The 19,634-nt window shown below is 42.1% G+C and overlaps 1 protein-coding gene across 5 annotated transcripts in view; it reads left to right on the top strand.

The window, feature by feature from the left end:
• akap13 (A-kinase anchoring protein 13) overlaps positions 1-19,634 on the top strand; it is a 561,754-nt gene that overhangs the window by 184,975 nt on the left and 357,145 nt on the right. For all 5 annotated transcript variants that reach the window (XM_072278084.1, XM_072278087.1, XM_072278081.1 and 2 more), the window contains one exon: positions 12,274-12,570. In XM_072278084.1, the coding sequence (XP_072134185.1) occupies positions 12,274-12,570 (297 nt within the window). The remainder of the gene's footprint in view (positions 1-12,273; positions 12,571-19,634) is intronic.

Here is a 19,634-nt window from a genome sequence, read left to right as displayed (position 1 = left end):
CCTGTATTACCGCAAATAAATTAACAAATAATAAAGTATACTCCAGAAGATTGACATTTAGAATACGGTCAAGGTCAGCATTGAACTGAATTGAAATAGAAGACCAAACTACCAATTGTGGATGCTTAAGCTTTTGCATACATTTTCAAAATGAGGAAAAAGTCAAGTAATAGTACTTCACTAATTTATAATTTTTATGCTCAAGCTGTTCTTTTGGCTTTGGCCTGTGTGTATAATTTTATTATACTGAATAATGCTATTCACCCAAGTGATGAGACTGTTTTTACAAGGAGGTGTGTGAATGGAATTTGGGCAGTGCTGAACTTTCCTTGACCTTTAATGCAGGCTGGATTGTAATTGACTTCCATGACAGTATCTGGGTGTTCAATCTTGGTATGCAAGGGTCACCTCTTAGTTTTGTTGTTTAGGAAGTAGATTTATTTTCTTCAAGTCTGCCCCCAAACGCAGCCCTTGCATCGACTGACAACAGTGGTATATATTAAAGGCCAAAACAGTGTTACACAATTAGCTCCCCAAAGCAATATGGTAACTACTGGCCTGGAGAGGAACAACCATCAACTCCAGTGCTCCGGCTGCAGCCCCTCTACATTGGTGAGACCCGTCGTAAATTGGGAGACCACTTCCTTAAGCACCACCGCACCATCCACTACAAGTGGGACTTCCGATTCCCATTCCCGTTCCAACACGTCAGTCCATGGCCTCCTCTTGTGCCACCATGAGGCCCCACTCAGGGTGGAGGATCAACAGCTTGTATTGCATCTGGATGGTCTCTAAACTGATGGCATGAGTATTGATTTCCCTTCCTGATAAACAAATACCCACCACCCCTGCTTTCTATTCCCCACTCTGACCTTTCACCTCTTCTCACGTGCCTGTTACTTCCCTGGGTCCTCCCTTCCTTCCCATTCTCCTGTTGTCCACTCTCCTCTCCAATCAGATTCGTTCTTCTCCAGCCCTTTGACCTTTCCCACCCCCTGGCTTCACCTACCACCTTCCAGCTTGCCTCCTTCCCCTCCCCCCACCTTTTTATTCTGGCACCTCCCCTCTTTCTAGTCTGGAAGGAGGTTCTCGGCCCGAAACGTCGCCTGTTTATTAATTTCCATGGATGCTGCCTGACCTGCTGAGTTCCTCCAGCATTTTGTGTGTGTTGCTCTGCATTTCCAGCATCTGCAAACTTTCTTGTGTTTATCATTAACTATATAATTTAGTTATACAGTGTACAAATTATTCAAATTATAATTGAATAATTATAATTTAAAACAGGACTGTTTTAGAGTCTGGTGGTTCTGATGTGGATGCTGCCTGGTCTCTTCCTTGATGAAAGTGTGACAACCAGTCCACGGGCAGGCTCAGTGGGATGCTTCATGACATTGCTCTCTGTTTTCCGGCACCTTTCTGTATAAATATCCTTGATGGCAGGTAGGCCAATGCTGGTGATGCGTTGGGCAGTTTTAACTACCATTGTTGAGCCTTCCCATCTGCCGCAGTGGAGTCTGCTGTCAGGAAAACTTATTGTTACTCCAGATCTGATGCAGCAGCAGGAAGAAAAACACAATCAGATAAAGACCATAATAATAATAAAAAAGCATAATAAATATAAATAGATCTGATAGCTTACGTACATTGATTGTGCTGCGTGACCCCAGGGAGGATTTTCTCCTGGAGATGGAAGCTGCAGCCAGCAAAAGGCTGTTGTCAACATGTGGGAGATCGTTGCACGATATCTAGTTATAAACAGAGTTCTTCTAGATAGGGTAGAATGCTAAATAGAAATAAACCAAGTTTTAGTGAAAATGAAATGAACCAGGATAATTTGGCAGGAGACCGATCAGGAACAGGGAAAAAGCTTGAAGGAAAATCATTATGTATAAAATTGTTTAAATACCAGCAGCACAATGCACCATTGACTGGTATCTCAACTGTGATTATGATCTCAGTGGTGTGTGATGAACCTTCTTCTAACCTACAAAGTGCTTTCACCAGTAACCTTTGGCATTTCACTACTTTGGATTACCTTGAAAAGTATTTTGATACTTTACATGAGCTGTCATTGTCCATCACAGCCTTGTCTAATGTGGCAAATTGGTATACTGTTTAAGTATTTTTTTACAGCTGGAAGTTGTTATAATGGTTTCTGCTGTGACCCATTGGCCACACTTTCCTGAAGACCAAGATGAGGACAGGCAAGCACTTGAAACCTCTTCTCACCAAAGCAACAGGAAGCTATTTTGAAAATAATGTTCAGGAAATCAAGCCACATCTTGAAAGCAAAATTAATATAAAATGTAAATCAGATTATTTTTGAATGAATCCCTAATTAATAATATGTAGAAACCTTCCTTCATTTAAAGTAATACATACACAAATCGGTGATGGGGAAGAGATGCATCTCTACCAAAGGAGGTGTAAGGTGCTCCTTCCCTCCGCTAGCCTGCAGGTCACCCTTGGGCAAGGTATAGCACCTGCTTAGCCCCCCAATCAGGATCACGTGAAGCCATGGGAGCAGGTGATGGATGGTCATATGAGCAGCTGGTGCAGATCACAAGTCCTGGTTATGTGACCACTGACACCAGGCAGACAATCTCTGAAGAGCACGGATAATGGCTCGGGTCACCCATCTTTTGGAGACACTGCCCAGAAGGTGGCAAAGGTAAACCACTTCTGTAGAAAAACTTGCCAAGAACAATCATGGATGTGGAAAGACCAGGATTGCCCACGTTGCACAACACAGCACCTAACGATTGGAAGATATTGTCACCCCTCAACCTTCTATGCTCCAGAGAAAACTGAAAAAAGAGTTGCGGAGTGAAATTGGGGGAAGTGCATCTGATCTGACCCTGCTTGGCTTTTTATTTAACAGTATAATTGAATATTACTCCTAGATATTTTGAAAACATATTGATTCCCATTTATTAATTTTTGTCAGGGTGTAATTTATTTTTAAGCTAGTACTTGTCGTGAATGGCTCAGGCCAGTTATAGACCTTCTTGAGGTTTTGACCTGATATGCCAATTCCTTTTCTTCCACAGATGCTGCTGAATTCTTCAAGCAGAGTGTTGTACATCTTTCTACCTCCAGGACATGTTTATGTACCCTTGGTCACTACATTTGCTCCACATCCCCACCCTCCACCCCCCAAAATTTCTAAGTCTCTGTATCTCCTCCATATTCCTGCAACATAGTGTCAACTAATCAAAACAAGACCTGTTATTAGAGGACCATGTTACTGGTTGGAGCAACCTTATCATTAATAACAAAACAAATACCATGTTTACATATAGAATTTGAGGTGGCACCTTAATGTAGCAGTTAGCATAATACTCTTAAAGCAGCAGTGGCCTAGGTTGAATTCTGCTGCTTGTCTGTAAGGAGGATGTATGTTCTCCCTGTGACCACATGGGTTTCCTACGGGTGGTGCAATTTCCTGCCACTTTCCAAAGACAAATGAGCTAGTAGGTTAATTGGTCACATGGGTATAATTGGGTGGCACCGGCTCGTTGTGTTGGAAAGATCTGGTAACATGCTGTATCTCTAAATTTAAAGAATGGAATTTCTGCTCTATAAGTTGGCGTTATGAATAGACAATGTAGGAATAATTGTGTAATTCCAGGTTCGGTGACATTCCCACTGAGGGAAATTGATTGTCATTACACCATTTCCTGTTCTTCACTTGTTGCATTTTCTGGCAGATTCCTTTTGCTTTCATTGGGTGTAACCGTTATATTTCCTCATCGGCCTCCTCTTTAAATAGATAATTTTTGAGTGAACTGCTGTGATGTGCCTTGCCTTCCAACTCATCACCTGATTCCTTTAATGCCAATAAACCAAAATCACAGAATTGGTGTTATCTTGTTGCTGCTTTACATTTGCAAACTGTCGGCCATGTTTCCCTCCTTTACAGTTGAAATTATACTGGCACATGAGCTTGTAGACAACATTCAGAAGTCCAGTACTTTTCATTCTCGGTTAATACTTCAGTGTTGTAAAATTTCTATTCAACTACAGAATCTGTTGACCTCATACCCCATCTGTACCCATCCACTCAATCACACGCAATCCAGAGGTCTCTAAATCCCAGCATGAAGCTTTTTTTTCGATATGGCAGCTCGGCATTTGCTCTGAAAGTAATAGCTTACCACGGCAACTGTGCAGTATCTGGTGTCTGGCTCGCAGATGCACTCTGGGAATAGTCCATACTCCTAAATACACATGCTGTTTTTTTTTAAATTCACTCACATGGCTCATAGATTGATCAATACAATCAGTAATATTTAAAAAGAATATGTAACAAAAACTACAGCCTCATTGTTATATTGCCAAACTGTAGAATAATGCTGCAGTTGATGGAAAATTTGTCTTCAGTTAGGAGCTTAACACTGATATGTTAATTTTTAAAATGTCATTGGTATAAATAGACTTCCTTGTCAACAAAGTGTTTAATTTTTCTCCTGTCCTTTCCTTGCTCCTGTGATTGTCACCCCAACCCCCAGTCATCTCCACCTGCCCCCAGGTACTCATGTCGCACTTTTCCTGCCTCCTGTACCCACTTTCTGCTTGTGGCCATGGTAGCGTAATGGTTAGAGTGATGCAATTACACCATCAGTGATCACCAATCAGGGTTCAATTCCCGTCAATGCCTATTAGGAGTTTGTACATTCTCCACGTGTCAGCGTGAATTTCTGCTGGTTGCTCCAGTTTCTTCCCAAAGGCGGATGGGTTAGGGGTTAAGTGAGTTGTAGGCTAGCTATATTGGTCCTAGGAGTGTGGCAATAATTGTCCAGCACAATCCTCTCCTGTATTATTTGACACAAACAATGCATTTCACTGTGTAGGGTAATGTAATTGGTGGAAAAGTACACAATTCACAACCACCAACACTGAGTTGGGGTTCACTTTAAGAGGCTGGTCTGACGTGATGACGTAATTCGGTGAAGTTATGTCACCGTGCTTTGTGTTCAGTGTTTGAGAGGACAATAAAAGAGTTGTTACGGTTTTCCTTAAGCCTAAAATGCCTCAGGCTGTTTTATTTGCAAAAATCTACAACTGTATCTTTTGATGTACACGTGACATATAAGAAACTAATCTTAGTTTATCTTTGTTCCTGCCCCCTTTCCTCCTGCACCCATAGATGCCCCAACACCTCCACCCCACATATGGATATTCCTAAGCTCTCCACCTCCTTACTTTTCTCTTGCTCCAGTTTGCCCTTCACCCTTTCTATACGCCCCCCCCCCTCCACTTTTTAGGACTCTGCCTCTTTCCGCATTATTTCATTCCCAAGTCTGTGTGCCTTACTGGTTACCACTAACAGTGACACAAAGGACCTTGTTTGTGTTTTATGCTCTTTCCCAGTTGGAAAGCGACTCCCCTGCTTAGCAACTAAGTCTAGCGGAGGACTGGGAATCATTTAAACGGCAAAGTGCCTTCACCAGAACATTACATGCTTTTTCAATTTGACTAATTAAATTCTGACTCTTTCTGTTTTTGTTTCTTGTTATTAAATTTTAACTTCTGTTCCTGAGTGATCCAACCGCCCTTATGGAATATGATTTTGACAGTCATGCAGCCTAGGTTGTCATTACTCAAGTGTCAAATGACATGGTGGTGTTGCAGACAGGGCACCAGCCTCAGTAATCCAGTGATTGGGGTTCAATCCTGTCATTGACCCATAACCCATAGCCACCAATTACTCTTGCCCACACTGCACCAAAATATGTAGATCCTGGATTGGCCTCTACAATCACCTGAGAACCCACTGACAGACAACCCATTTGGAAAACATTATACTTGACTCAAATGATCACATTATGACTTCTACTACGACTAGTTTTGCACACACACCCCCATGGCTGTATGAGTCTTTATCCCTCCCACCGCCCCCCCCCCACCTTGCTCCAGTTCCCCAAAGACATGCTGGTTGCTAGGTTAATTGACCACTATAACTGAGGCTGTGGCCTACTCCTGAATTGGCTACAGTGATGCCTGGCTTCATGTCTGTGGACTCACTTTCGTAAACTTCAGTTCTGAATGCTATTTGTGCTTGCTTATTGTTTGCATGGGTTGTGCTTGCTGGTATTTTTTAAATGGGGTTTATTTGGTTTCTTTCTTTGGTGGCTGCCTGTGAGGAAATGAATCTCAAGTTTGTATAAAGTATACATACTTTGATAATATATGTACTTTAATATTGCACTTTGTGCAGGTGGCCAGTGGAAAAATCGAGGGACTTTGGTATTTGCTGTCAGTGGGTGAGATAATAGGTTGGAAGGGAATAATTGGAGAAACTGATTGCTCTGAAAGCTGACATAGACTTGATGGGCCGAGTGGTTGCTGAATTGTCATTATGAAGTATATTGATGTGAAATGTGGGCAGTTCCAGTCTACTGGATAGTGAAGGGAGTGGAACACTATTGCCCAATCCGATGAAGGCTCTCCCTTGGGTCTGCGTGTAGTTGTCATTGGCTAATGGTCAGGCCTTAATTTTCCTTTAAGCTGAGGAAAATGTGGTCAATATAGCAACCCTCTGCAGAGTCCTAGATGAACTTTACTATCTCCATTCAAGCTAGGGAGAAATGCTGATTTATTTCTCAAACCATTGAATGTGCTGTCCACTGAATAAGTTGTGTGAGTGAAAGTTTTATTTCTAACTCTCCCTGTTCCCTGCTTATTTTTTTCAAATTGGGAGAGTCTAGGACCAGAGGGCACAGCCTCTGCATACAAGAATGTTTGTTTAGAACAGAGATTAGGAGGAATTCTTCAGTAGAGGGTGGTGAATCTGTGGAATTCAGTTACACAGACGGCTGTGGAGGCCAAGTCACTGGGTATATTTAAAGCAGAGGTTGATAGGTTCTTGTTTAGTAAGGACGTCAAATGTAATGGGTAGAAGGCAGCAGAATGAGTTGAGATGGAAAATAAATCAGCCATGATGCAATGGCGGAGTAGACTCAATGGGTCAAGTGGCCTAATTCTGCTCCCATGTCTTACATAGTCATTGATTTATATGATAGAATGCAAGGCAGACATTGGCTTCACACTCTACTGCAAACTGACACCCTCAGACTGATGAGTGGGAAGTGGATGCGCTTTCCAGTTGATCGCCTTTGGGATGAAGCTGGTCATTTTGCCTTGTGGTAGTTTACCAAGGGGTCACTGTCCCACTGGGTGTTGGTATTGTCGCAGTGAAACATATCCTGCAGTCAGGAGGTGTGTAAAAGGGATTTCCAATGCAAAGAAATCAATCTTCATGTTCTGGCTCTGGACAAAGTTGAAAGGAAACCAACTTGAAGACCTTTTCGACCTCCGCATAAGAGGAGCAGAATTAGGGCATTTAGCCCATTGAGTCTGCTCTGCCATTCGATCATTACCCCTCTCAATCTCATTCTCCTGCCTTCTCCCCATAATCTTTGATACCCTTACTAATCAAGAATCTATCAACCTCTGCTTTATGGCAATGAATTCCACTGACTCACCCCCGCTGGCTAATGAAACTCCTCGACCTTGTGACCATATTAACCCTTATTCACTTTTTTCCTCCTGCAGATGTACATTAAACAATGAGAAGCTTAACCACAGAAAGAGACAATTCTTTATAATATTCATGAACCTTTTGAAATATCCCAGAACATTTAGTTTTTGAAGGGTCTTTAGGAAATGTACTTTCAAATGGTCATTTGGTCTGGTTTGTAGAAATTTTATTTCACTTCATGTAAACTACTGGAAAATGACTGGATTCCTGGTGCTCCTGCTTGTGAGGTCTTGATGTAACTTGACTGACAGTTGTTGAGCATGCAACGATCAAGCATGTTAAGCATTGCTGGTTCCCCCTCTTCTTTGGGTGCCTCAGCTTATCACTAGGGCAATTACTTTAAAGCACCAATGAATCACTGATTGACGTTTGATTCTGCCGCTGTCCATAATGAGTTTGTACGTTCTCCCCATGACCAGGTGGGTTTCCTCCAGGTGCTCCAGTTTCCTTTCACGTTGCAAAGACGTACAGATTAGCAAGTTCTGGGCATGCTATGTTGGCACCAGAAGCATTCCGACACAATCGTTACTGACTTGATTAGACTCAAACAGCATGTTTTCATTGTATTATATCACAAAAGACGAGAAAGTCTGCCTGAAATCCAAAGCAACATACACAGAATACTGGAGAAACTCAGCAGGTCGAGCACTGTCTATGGAAAAGAGTAAACATTCGACATTTTGGGCCAAGAACAATCTTCAGGAAGATCCTTCTTTCATTGTATGTTTTGATATAAACACCACAAATAAAACTGACCTTTAAATCTTTCCAGTGGCACCTCTGAGCGACCTGATAATTTCCTGCCACTCACCTATAATGGAAGTTATCCCCAGCAACCTATTAACCATCATGCATTTGGGACTGGTAGGAAACCAGAGCAGCTGAGGGCAAACCCATGCAGTCAGGGAAGAACGTACAAACTCCAGACAGACAGCATCTGAGGTCGGCATCAAACCCAGTCCTCTGGAGATTTGAGGCAGCAAAACTCACCACGTCAAGTGGAAAGTGGGAGCCTTGTCAATGGTGTCCATGTGCCCAATGAATACAGAATAACGTTTCCCATGTGTATCCCTTTTGTCATTGCATTGCTCAGTTTTCTAGGTGAAGGGCTGGGAATTATTGTTGAGTGATAGAAAAGTGAAACAGGAAAATTGCTTCACTTATATCTGGTGTTGGTTCTAAATTCTCTGTCATAGAAGGAAAGAAAAAGGGAAAGAAATAACCATTGCAGTTCCAAGATCCTGGAAAATATAATTCTACTAGCGGATGATGCAATAATTGCAGATTTACAGTAACCGAACATTGATTGTTGAGCCAGGAAATATATAAATTCCCCTGTTAGTATAACAGATCACAAATATCTGCTGTGTTGTTTTTGAAAACAAATATTATCATTTCTTCTCTGAAGTGAAGTAAATTCATTCACAATCCTTTGTCTATAAGACATAGCAGAATTAGGCCATTTGGTCCATTAAGTTTGTCATTGCTCTTTGGCTTGATCTTGGGGCGATGTGCTGTTTTATCCTTGCTTACCACCAGTTTCAGTATTAACAGAATGCAATCATATAACATTTAGTTTGCTGATACGATGCCATTTACTCTATTAATGTGAGTTGGCTTCAGACATGTTGGCTGAATGCACAAGATTAACATCGGTGACATGCAAAAGTTCATCAAAGATGCAGACGTCATGCCTCAGTGTGTTTTGACTGCAACTTTCGAAGTTCAAAGTAAATTCAGGATCAAATACTTATATTTTACCATATAGCACCCTGAGGTTCATTTCTTTTGCAGTAGAACAAAGAAATACAATAGAATCCATGAAAAGCTAGACACAAAGACTGACAAACAACCAATGTGCAAAAGAAGACACGCTGCAAATGCGAAAAAAGTAGATGAATAATACTGAGAACATGCATTTGTAGAGTCATTGAAAGTGAGTCCATAGATTGTGGGACCAGTTGAGTTGAGGTGATTGAAGTTGTCCATGTTAGTTCAGGAACCTGATGGTTGTAGGGCAATAATTGTTCCTGAACTTGGAGGTATGGCAGCTTTGGCCCCAGTACCTTCTTTCCAATGGGAGCAGTGAAAATAGACCACGTCCTGGCTGGCCGGGCTCCTTGACAATGGTTGTTGCCTTTTTGTGACAACGTTCTTTGTAGGTATGCTCAATGGCGTGGAGGGCTTTGCCTGTGATGGACTGGGCCGTATCCACCACTTTTGGAAGACTTTTTCATTCCTAGGCATTGGTGTTTCCTTTCCTGGGCTTTGATGTTTCCATCTCAGGCCATGAATCAACCAGTCAAGAAACATGAAGAAGGGTCTTGGCCCGAAATGTCAACTGTTACTCTTTTCCACAGATGCTGTCTGACTTAGTGAGTTCCTCCAACATTTTGTGTGTGCTGCTTTGGATTTCCAGCTTCTGCAGACTTTCTCATGTTTGTGATAGGATATTCTCCACTGCGCATATATAGAAGGCTAGAGAAAACTTTAGAACTTAAATATAGATCATGTAGAAATGTATTCACACAAGATATAAGGTTGAAGAGAGAAGGCATTTATTGCCAAACTGTTTAAATAATGAGTTGCAGTCAGGGAACTCCATTGTAAACACAACCCTTAGTTGTATGCATCTGTTGTCAACCCGTCCCTGCATCATATCTGCCAGAGGGGAAAAAGTTTGTTTAAAAGCTCATCTACTTTTATCTGCAGGTGTCTGTTCCACATTACCTGGTTTGTAATCACTCCCATTATACTTTTTTCTTTGTTGTATTTGCCATGTTTAATGGTTTTAATGATTCTGAATCCTTTGACAATTTGAGTTTAAAACATCAAACAGTGTGGTGAATTGTCCAGAGCTGCAGACAGTAGTTTCAATGGGAATCATAAATTTCAGCTGCAGAACCTCCTAGGTTTCACAGCTTCCCACTGTGCTGAGTGCAAAGTCTCAAAATCTAGTAAGTTATTTGCACTATTGAAGTCCAGCACTGGAGTCAGGGAGTTGTCCCTCCAATGCTTCCCAGGTAAGATCTGGAATTGGATTGGAGATTAATTTGTTCAGTGCTCTGCAAGTGAAATGGGAAAGGAGAGTTAGTATTTTTGGAAAAAAAAATCCCCTCAGTTAACTTTTAAGTTTTTACTAGGTAGATTTATATTTTTAATTCTCTGTTTCTGTTTTTATCATCATTTCAAATTTTTATCAGAAATTTGAAAACATTTGTAATTCTGGACAGCTTTGACAGAAGGCAGAGCTTTTTCCACAGTTTTGTCAGGGGGCGAACAGGTGGGTGGGAAGTCAGCAACTGGCTGCCTGAAGTCCAATCATTGATTTCCCCAGTTGATTGCAGTACATGGGTGAGGTGGAATGAGTCAGCGAGATTGACTGAAGCAGATGGGGCTGACCTGTGCTGGACCCCAAAGAGATTGGCTGATGGTAGTTGGGTCCGGCACAGACCAGATCCAATATTTCCAATAACAAAGATATTATGTTGAACATAACAAGTTCTGCTGATGCTGGGAATCATGATGAAGGGTCTCAGCCCAAAATGTCATCTCTTCATTCTTCACCTGCCCTGATGAGTTCCTCCAGCATTTTCTGTATGTTATCTTGAAGTTGTGTAAAGCTTCAGTGAGGCCACATTTTGAGTATTGTGTGCTGTTCTGGTCACCTACTTATGGGAAAGATGCTCGCAAATTTCTACAGATGAACCATGGAGGTCATTCTAACTAGTTACATCGCCATCTGGTATGGAGGGGCCACTGCACTGGACTATGAAAAGCTGCAGAAAATTGTAAACTCACCCAGCTCCTCAGCATCCAGGACACCTTCAAAAGGCGATGCCTCGTAAAGGTGGCATCCATCAGTGACGACCTCCGTCACCCAGGAGTTGCCCTCTTCTCATTGTTACCATCAAGGAGGAGGTACAGGAGCCTGAAAACACACAATCAACATTTCAGGAACAACTCCTGCCCTTCCAGCATCAGATTTCTGAATGGACAATTAACCCATGAACACTACCTCTGTTTTTTTTTCTCCACTCTTTTTGCACTGCTTATTTAATTTAATCTCCTATTTTCTTAAACATATACTTATTGTAATTTACAGATTTAACAATGTACTGTTGCAATAAAACAACAAATATCATGACATATTTCAGTACTATTAAACTTGATTTTTGATTCTGAGTAAGATTGAAACAGGACTGATAAAATTTACAAGGATGCTGCTGGGACTTGAAAACCTGAGTTATAAGGAAAGGTTGAATAAGTTAGGACATTTCTCCCCCCCCCGGAGCATAGGAAAATGAGGGGAGATTTGATAAAGGTATACAAAATTACAAGGGATATAGATAAGGTAAATGCAAGCAGGCCTTTGGGTGAGACTAGAACTAGAGGTCATAGGCTAAGGGTGAAAGATGGAACATTCAAAGGGAACTAGATGGGAGTTTCTTCGCTCAGAGCGTGGTGCAAGTGTGGAACAAGCTGCTAGTGGAAATAGTGCATGTGGGTTCAATTTCAACATTTAAGAGAAGTTTGGATAAGTACGTGAATGGGAGAGGTAAGGAGGGCTCTGGTCTGGATGCAGATTGATGGGGCTAGGCAGAATAACAGTTCAGCATGGACTAGATGGGCCAAAGGGCCTGTTTCTCTGCTGTACTGTTCTATGACTCTATGACTTTAACTGCTGTGCTGTATTTGCCATAATTATTTTTTCTCTTCACTGTTTGCAGCACACAACCGCTGTGAGGTGGTGAAAGTCCTACTGTGTGCCTCCAAGGAAGGCGTTCCCGTTTCTGTGCTGGCAGAAGAGAATTTCCAGTATGTGCAAGACGCCACCTACGATATGGCACGGTTTCTGGTGAGCAGCGCTGGATCCCAAGAAGCACTCAATGCGATCCGGATAATGGATAACTTCCGCATGTCATCTGCCGACGCGACGCTGCTTGATAAAGACCTGACCTTAAAGGTGCAACATTTGGTGCTGCCTTCCAAGTGGAACGTCCTGGGGCCGGACACCAAGCTGCAAGGTAGGCTTCCAGTTCAATGCGGCAATCGACAGATGCATAATGACAAAGGCCATTCACCCCTAACACTGATGGAGTCTGTTATTTTGATCCACAGATCCACCCTCAGGGGCGTGCTCTAGATATCTAATGGATTATATCATGTTTGAGATGATTCCATTAGTGAGAGTCTTAAGTGAGGACAGCTTTGATAGCTATTAAATATTGAAGGGCCAGATAGAGTTCCTATGCCGTATGGTCTGATGTTGTTTTTTATATTGATATTATATAGAAAAGAGAATGGTACAGGCCCTTCGGCCCATGATGTTGTGCTAACCCTTTAAATTAATCAAAGATCAATCAGACCCTTCCCCCTCCCCCACATAGCCTTCCATTATTTTTTCATCTGTGTGCCTATCTAAGAGTTTCTTAAATACCCCTAGTGTATCTGCTTCCATCACCAACACCCCTGGCAGCACGTTCCATGTACCCACCACTGCGCGCAAGTAAAAAATCTGCCTCTAACATTCCTCCATAACACCTTAAAGTTATGCCCCTTGTATTAGCAATTTCTGTCCTGGGAAGAAGTCTCTGGCTGTCCACTTGATCTGTGCCATGGATCATCGCTGTCAATTCACCTCTCATCCTCCTTCGCTCCAACGAGGAAAGCCCTAGCTTGCTTAAGCTATCCTTGTGAAACATGCTGTCTAATTTATAATTGTCACATGTACCAAGATATAGTAAAGAGTGTGCAGATCAAATCATCACACAGTGCATTGAGCTAGATTAAGGTAAAACAGTAACAATATGGAATAAAGTGTAAAATCTATCAAAAAAGTGCAGTACAAGTAAACAGTGAAGTCCAAGGCCATAATGAAGAGCACCAATGTGGTGCTCGGCAGGGGTCTGTGTTGGGACCACTTCTTTTTAAGCTTTATGTCAATGATTCGGATGGTGGAATTGTTGGCTTTGTGGCCAAGTTTGCAGACAATACTAACAACGGTGGAGGGCAGGTAGTGTTGAGGAAGCAGGGAAGCTGTAGGAGGACTTGGGCAGAATAGGAGAATGGGCAAAGAACTTGTAAAAGGAATACAGGGCTAAGAATTGTATGGTTATGCACTTTGGTAGAAGAAATACAAGCACAGATTATTTAATATTTTCTGTGGAATTTGTTGGCACTTTTCATCCCTCTTCCCTCCGGGAGAGGACTAAGGAGCTTGAAGACTTGTACGGCCGGATTTGGGAACAGCTTCTTTCCAACTGTGATAAGGCTGCTGAACGGATCCTGACCCGGATCTGGGCCGTACCCTCCAAATATCCAGACCTGCACCTCCGTTTTTTTTGTACAACCTTACTTTCCATTTTTCTATTTTCTATTTATGATTTATAATTTAAATTTTTAATATTTACTATTGATTTGTAATCCAGGGAGTGGGAAGCGCAGAATCAAATATCGCTATGATGTTTGTACGTTCTAGTATTAATTATCTGGCGACAATAAAGTGTAAAGTATAAAAGGAGAGAAAATTGAAAAGTCTGAGGTGCAAAGAGACTTGGGAGTCCTAGTGCAGGATTCCCTAAAGATTAACTTGCAGGTTGAGTTGTTGGTGAGGAAGGCAAATGCAATGTTAGCATTCAGTTTGAGAGGACTAGAATATAAAAGCAAGGATGTAATTCTGAGGCCACACTTGAAAAACTGAGAGCAGTTTTAGGCCCCTTATCTGAGGAAGGACGTGCTGACATTTGAGAGGGCTCGGGGGAGGGTCATGAGAATGATTATGGGAATGCAAGGGTTAATGTATAAAGAGCATTTGATGCCTCTGGGCCTGTATTGCTGGAAGTTAGAAGGATGAGGGGGGATCTCATTGAAACCTATTGAATGTTGAAAGGCCTAGTTAGAATGGATTGGAGAGAATGTTTCCTATAGTGTTACAGGGATGACTACTTAGAGTGGAGATGAGGAGGAACTTCTTTAGCCAGAGGGTGCTGAATCTGTGGAATTTGTTGCCACAGGCGGCCGTGGAGGCCAAATCATTGTGTTATTTAAGATAGAGGTTGATAGGCTCTTAATTAGTCAGGGTGGGGAGAAGGTAGGAGAATGGGGTGTAGAAGGAAATGGATCAGCCTTGATGAAATATTGGAGCAGGCTCGATGGGCCGAATGGTGTAAATCTGCTCCCATGTCTTATAGTTTTATGGTTACCAGGTAAGAAGGTAGATCGTTTAAAACTGAGGTGCTTCTGAATTTCCTGTTGTGTATGGTAGTGAATCTGGGGAATGGCGGAGTATCGCAGTAGTGTAGCAGTTAGATAAACAGTGTTATAGCACGAGCCACTGAGGTGCAGTCCTGCCACTGTCTGTAAGGAAATTGTACGTTCTCCCTGTGACCATGTGGCTTTTCTCCAGGGGTTCCTCCCACATTTCAGAGATGAGCAGCTTAGTAGGTTAATTGGCTACCTGGGTGTAATTGGTCTGGAAGAGTCTGTTACTGTGCTGTATCTCTAAATTAAGTAAATAAATTCTCTGCCTCAGGTGGCTGTGGAGGCTAGATCACTGAAAGTATTTCAAGAAAAAGTTGATAACTTTTTTAAAATGGAGGAAATGAGGTGAAGGTAGAACTGGCCTAGGACAAACCAACCATGATGTTGAATGGCAGGGGTCAGCTTAAAATTCTTCAGTGGACAACCCCGAGCCCGGCTGCGAAAGGAAGAGGGTTACGCATGGGACTAGCAAACCCACCCTGCAAAAGCCCAGTGCTGCAGAAATGCCAACAGAAGCCCCAAAGACCTCTTTCCTGGGAGAGGAAGGATGCACCAGAGAGAAAGGCTGCACCTGGAGACAACTTCGAAGACCGGCCCGGGACAGAGAACACCGGCATGTTACTGTCGGCTGCAATGCTGCAGTTGTGGTGATAGGGCTTAAGGAAGTAGATTTTAGAGGCCAAGTGTCGGACTCCTGCTTGCATTTTCTTGCATTTCTTATAATGTTTACCTTGAAAATCCTTTCAATGTCCAAATTTGGACATTGTGCTCACAGTTACTGCTTTTTATGACTGCTCCATACACTCACAGCCCTATGCATGACAGTGTTTCAAAGTATTTCTCTCTTCACTGCCTTCTTTGTCCATTTTATCTCACACATCCTAATATTTATAATAAAAAGATCGTTGACCTGAAATGTTTAACTGTGTCTCTTTCCGCATATGTTTCCTGATGTGCTGAGGATCTCCAGCATTATAGAGTCCTAGAGCATGGAAACAGTCCCTTTGGCCCATCTAATCGGTACCAAATTATTATTCTGCCTGGTGCCATCTACTTGTACCTCGGCCATAGCCCACCATACCCTCCCATCCATGTGCTAAGAGTCATACTAAACATGCAGGCTGGCCAAGATGCTCATCCAAGCTTATGTTTGTTTTGCTGGTGCTTAGCCTATATTCTTCCAAACATTTCCCATCTGTGCACCTGTATGATGATCTTTTAAAAGTTGTAAATATATCTGCCTCAACTACTTCCTCTGGCAGCTCACACTACATAAATACCACTCTCCATATTTTTTTTTAAAAGATTCTCCTTTTAATTTGGCATCTGAGGTTTTTTGTTTGTCGGAGAAAAGTTTATCTTAATCCATCCTGTCAATTCCTTTGAATATCCTGGAAATCTGCATCATTACCTACTGTACATGCCAGGGTGCATGTCCCACTTTATTGAATGTCTCATCATCACACTTCAGTTCTTCATGCCTTTGCTATATAATTTTTCAGGGGCCCTGGTGGGTCTTGAGTTGGAGACTAATACTGTTTTCCAGCTGGTATGTCATTCAGCAATGGTATGAAGGAGAATGGCTGAAAACTTTTCCTTCGAATATGATATGCTAGAATCTGTTACACAGAGGATGCCATGCCTCCTCTTGCTGGTGAAATCCAGTCAAGCCCATTCGCCCCCTCTATCCCCATACCCATGCACAGAAACTTCCTTTGTGCCTATGCAGCTTCCTGTTAAAACTTTTCATCCTGTCTGGTCGAGGACCAGACGGTACAGCCTCAGAATACAAGGTCGTCCTGTTACAACAGAAATGAGAAGGAAGTTCTTTAGCCTGAGGGTGGTGAATCTGTAAAATTCATAGCCACAGATGTCTGTGGAGGCCAAGTCTTTGGATATTTAAAGGGGAGGTTGATAGAGTTTTGATTAGTAAGGGTGTCAAAGGATATCGGGAGAAGGCAGGAAAATTGGATTGCGAGGGATAGTAAATCAGCTATAATCGAATACTGGTGATATCCAATGAGCTGAATGGCCTAATTCTGCTCGTGCATATGTCTTATGATCTTACCACCCCTGTGTTCAGTGACTTCTGTCTCAGTCTCACATCTTGCTTCATAAAAGTTCTTGCTGATCTCCCTTCCTGTATCTTTTGCCAGAATCAGCAAATCTGTGTCCAATTGTCCTCATGTCGTCAGACAGTGGGGACAGTTTTACTTGTTTGACTCTTCTAAACCTGCCAGTCTTGTACAATTATATTGATATTCCCTGCACCAAGGGAGCAAGCTTAGCTTCACCAATGCAACTTTGGCGCCAAGGTAGCTCATCCATTGAACCGTTCTGTTAGATCTCTGTCCATCTCTCATGTTGTAGTGACGGAAACTCGATGCAGTAGAGGTGTCACTCACTGGATGTTTTTTCGTTTTTCTCTGTTAACTCTTAAGAGACTGTTGTGCATGAAAATCCCAGGAGATCAGCAATTTCTGAGATACTCAAACCGCCCCATCTGGCATGAAAAATCATTCACTTAGATCACATTTTTCCCCATTCTGATGTTTGGACTGAACAAAAACTGAACCTCTTGACAGTATCTGCATGCTTTCATGCATTGAGTTGCTGACACATGATTGTCTGATTAGATATTTGCATTAACGAGCAGGTATGCAGGTTCATCCACTAAAGTGGCCACCGAGTGCATATCCTGTTCGTTGGAAGTATCCTCACTGTCATACATCCAAGATTGGTGGCAATGGAAAATTTTGAAATTCCATTCTCCAGGATGAAGGTTCATATTTATTCACCATGAACGCACATTTACATGTATTAAAAATTTGCTGTGGTGTGTTGGTCAGAAGGCAGCATGCCACAAAAAATAACAACATTCTGCAATTAACAGCTCATATGCCAGCTTGGCTCGTCAGCTAATTCTGCTAACAGCCACAAGACTTAGCAGTGAGAAGGCCACCTTTCTAAACAATATATATTTAGAGTCATTATGATTTGGGGTTCCACCAAATAGGAACATTGGGAATTCCAATTAAAGGAACCTTGATTTGAGCAAATGCTGTTTAAATACTGCCCATACACAATTATTGGTCACCAAGAAGTAACAGATTATACACTGCATAAAATTATAAAGAAAGTTTATTTATCAATTTCAATTTTACCAAACAGTTAATAAGAGAAGAAAAAAAGTAGAAGGGCTTATTATGATTAAACCAGTCTAAATGTGCACATAAACATTCACGCTCATGTCTGTAGTAGCTGGGAGTAGCTTAACTCATGGTGCTGAATTTTCATTACCAATTACAGGTAGAACTTCCCTTCTTGAGCTCCTTTGTCTCGTGAAGCACTCCTTGCACTAAGATCTTCCAGTCCGATAGGATCCTCCAAGTGTCTTCCCTGATCCACTTCTCTCTGCATCTTCTGCCAAAAGACCATGAACCCGACTACTCTCCATCAGAAATCTCTCTATGCCCAGCTCTCTCGCGGTTCTTCTCTCCATCCCACCACCCTGATTGGCTGACTCAACATTCCTAAGTTGAAGAACATGGCACCTTATCTTTAGCCAAGACCAAAACATTCTATCAGCAGGACTCACTGCTTTTACAAAGAGCTGCTAAAATAAAATACCTCATAGCATAGCAGTAGACATCTTAATCAGGGCATTATAATAACAAAAATAAAATTAGAGTTTAAAGTACAGATAAGGAATAAAATATGCCAAGCTACATAAATACCACCATGTATCTGCAATGTATACAGCATAGTAAAAAGTGGTTTAAAGTGTTTACAGTGCCGTGCAGTGACTGAGGTAATAGATGGGGGAGGAGTGTGTTCATTCAGTGCGAATGGTTGATCAGGTTAATTGCCTGTGGGAAGAAACTTTTAAGATGGCATGAAGTTTTTGTTTTAATATTCCTATATCACTTTCCAGAGGGGATCTTTTGCAGGGTGGCTAGTGACTGCAGTGATTTTTCCTGCCTGTTCCTTTGTCCTGGACACGTGCAAGTCCTGCAGTGATGGTAGACTGCAGCCAACGACCTCTTCTGTTGACCTGACCTGACCGCTCACTGTAGTTTTCTGCATCCCAATATCCAAGTCATTTGCATCAGATGTGGGCATTGTAGCCTTACGGATCTCCTGAATGAACCCTGCATCAACTGTGCTGTATCTGATTCCTGGTGTTGCTTAGAAACCTCCCGGCATTATTGTTCCAAACAGGATCAGCAAGTTAATCAGTAAAGGAGTCTTTCTGAATAAAGTAAGATCAAAGAGTTCATAAAGATTCAGAGAGCAGCATATAAAATGCAAATAAAACACAAAGATAAACTGAAGGTGCTGGAAATCTAAAAGGAAAACAAAAAAAATCTGGAGATAAATCAGACTGTATCTGTGAAAGCGAAAGATTAAAGATTTTTTTAGATTGGGCTTATAAATCACATATGCATCGCAGCGTACAGTGAAATGCATCATCACATGAAGTCAAATCAGTGAGAATCGTGCTGGACAGCCCATGGGTTTCCTTGCACCTCGGGTACCAGCATAGCTAGCTCACAGCTCACTAACCCTAACGCATGTGCCTTCAGAATGTGGGAGGGAACTGGAGCACCTGGAGGAAACTGACGTGGTCATGGGGAGAACACAGACAGTGCCGGCTTACAGCTAGCACTGTAATAGCATTACGCTGGCAGGTATGCTACCATATGCTTCAGGTCGAAGACTTTGATGAAGGATCTTAAACCTTCAGTTGCAACCTGACCTGTTGATCATTTCCATCCAGTTAGTCTTCATTACATTTAATGCAAAGTCATCACAAGTAGGTCAAAAC

The sequence above is a fragment of the Mobula birostris genome, chromosome 14 (assembly GCF_030028105.1).
Source record: "Mobula birostris isolate sMobBir1 chromosome 14, sMobBir1.hap1, whole genome shotgun sequence".
NCBI lineage: Eukaryota > Metazoa > Chordata > Chondrichthyes > Myliobatiformes > Myliobatidae > Mobula > Mobula birostris.
This window is presented reverse-complemented; position numbering and strand designations above follow the sequence as displayed.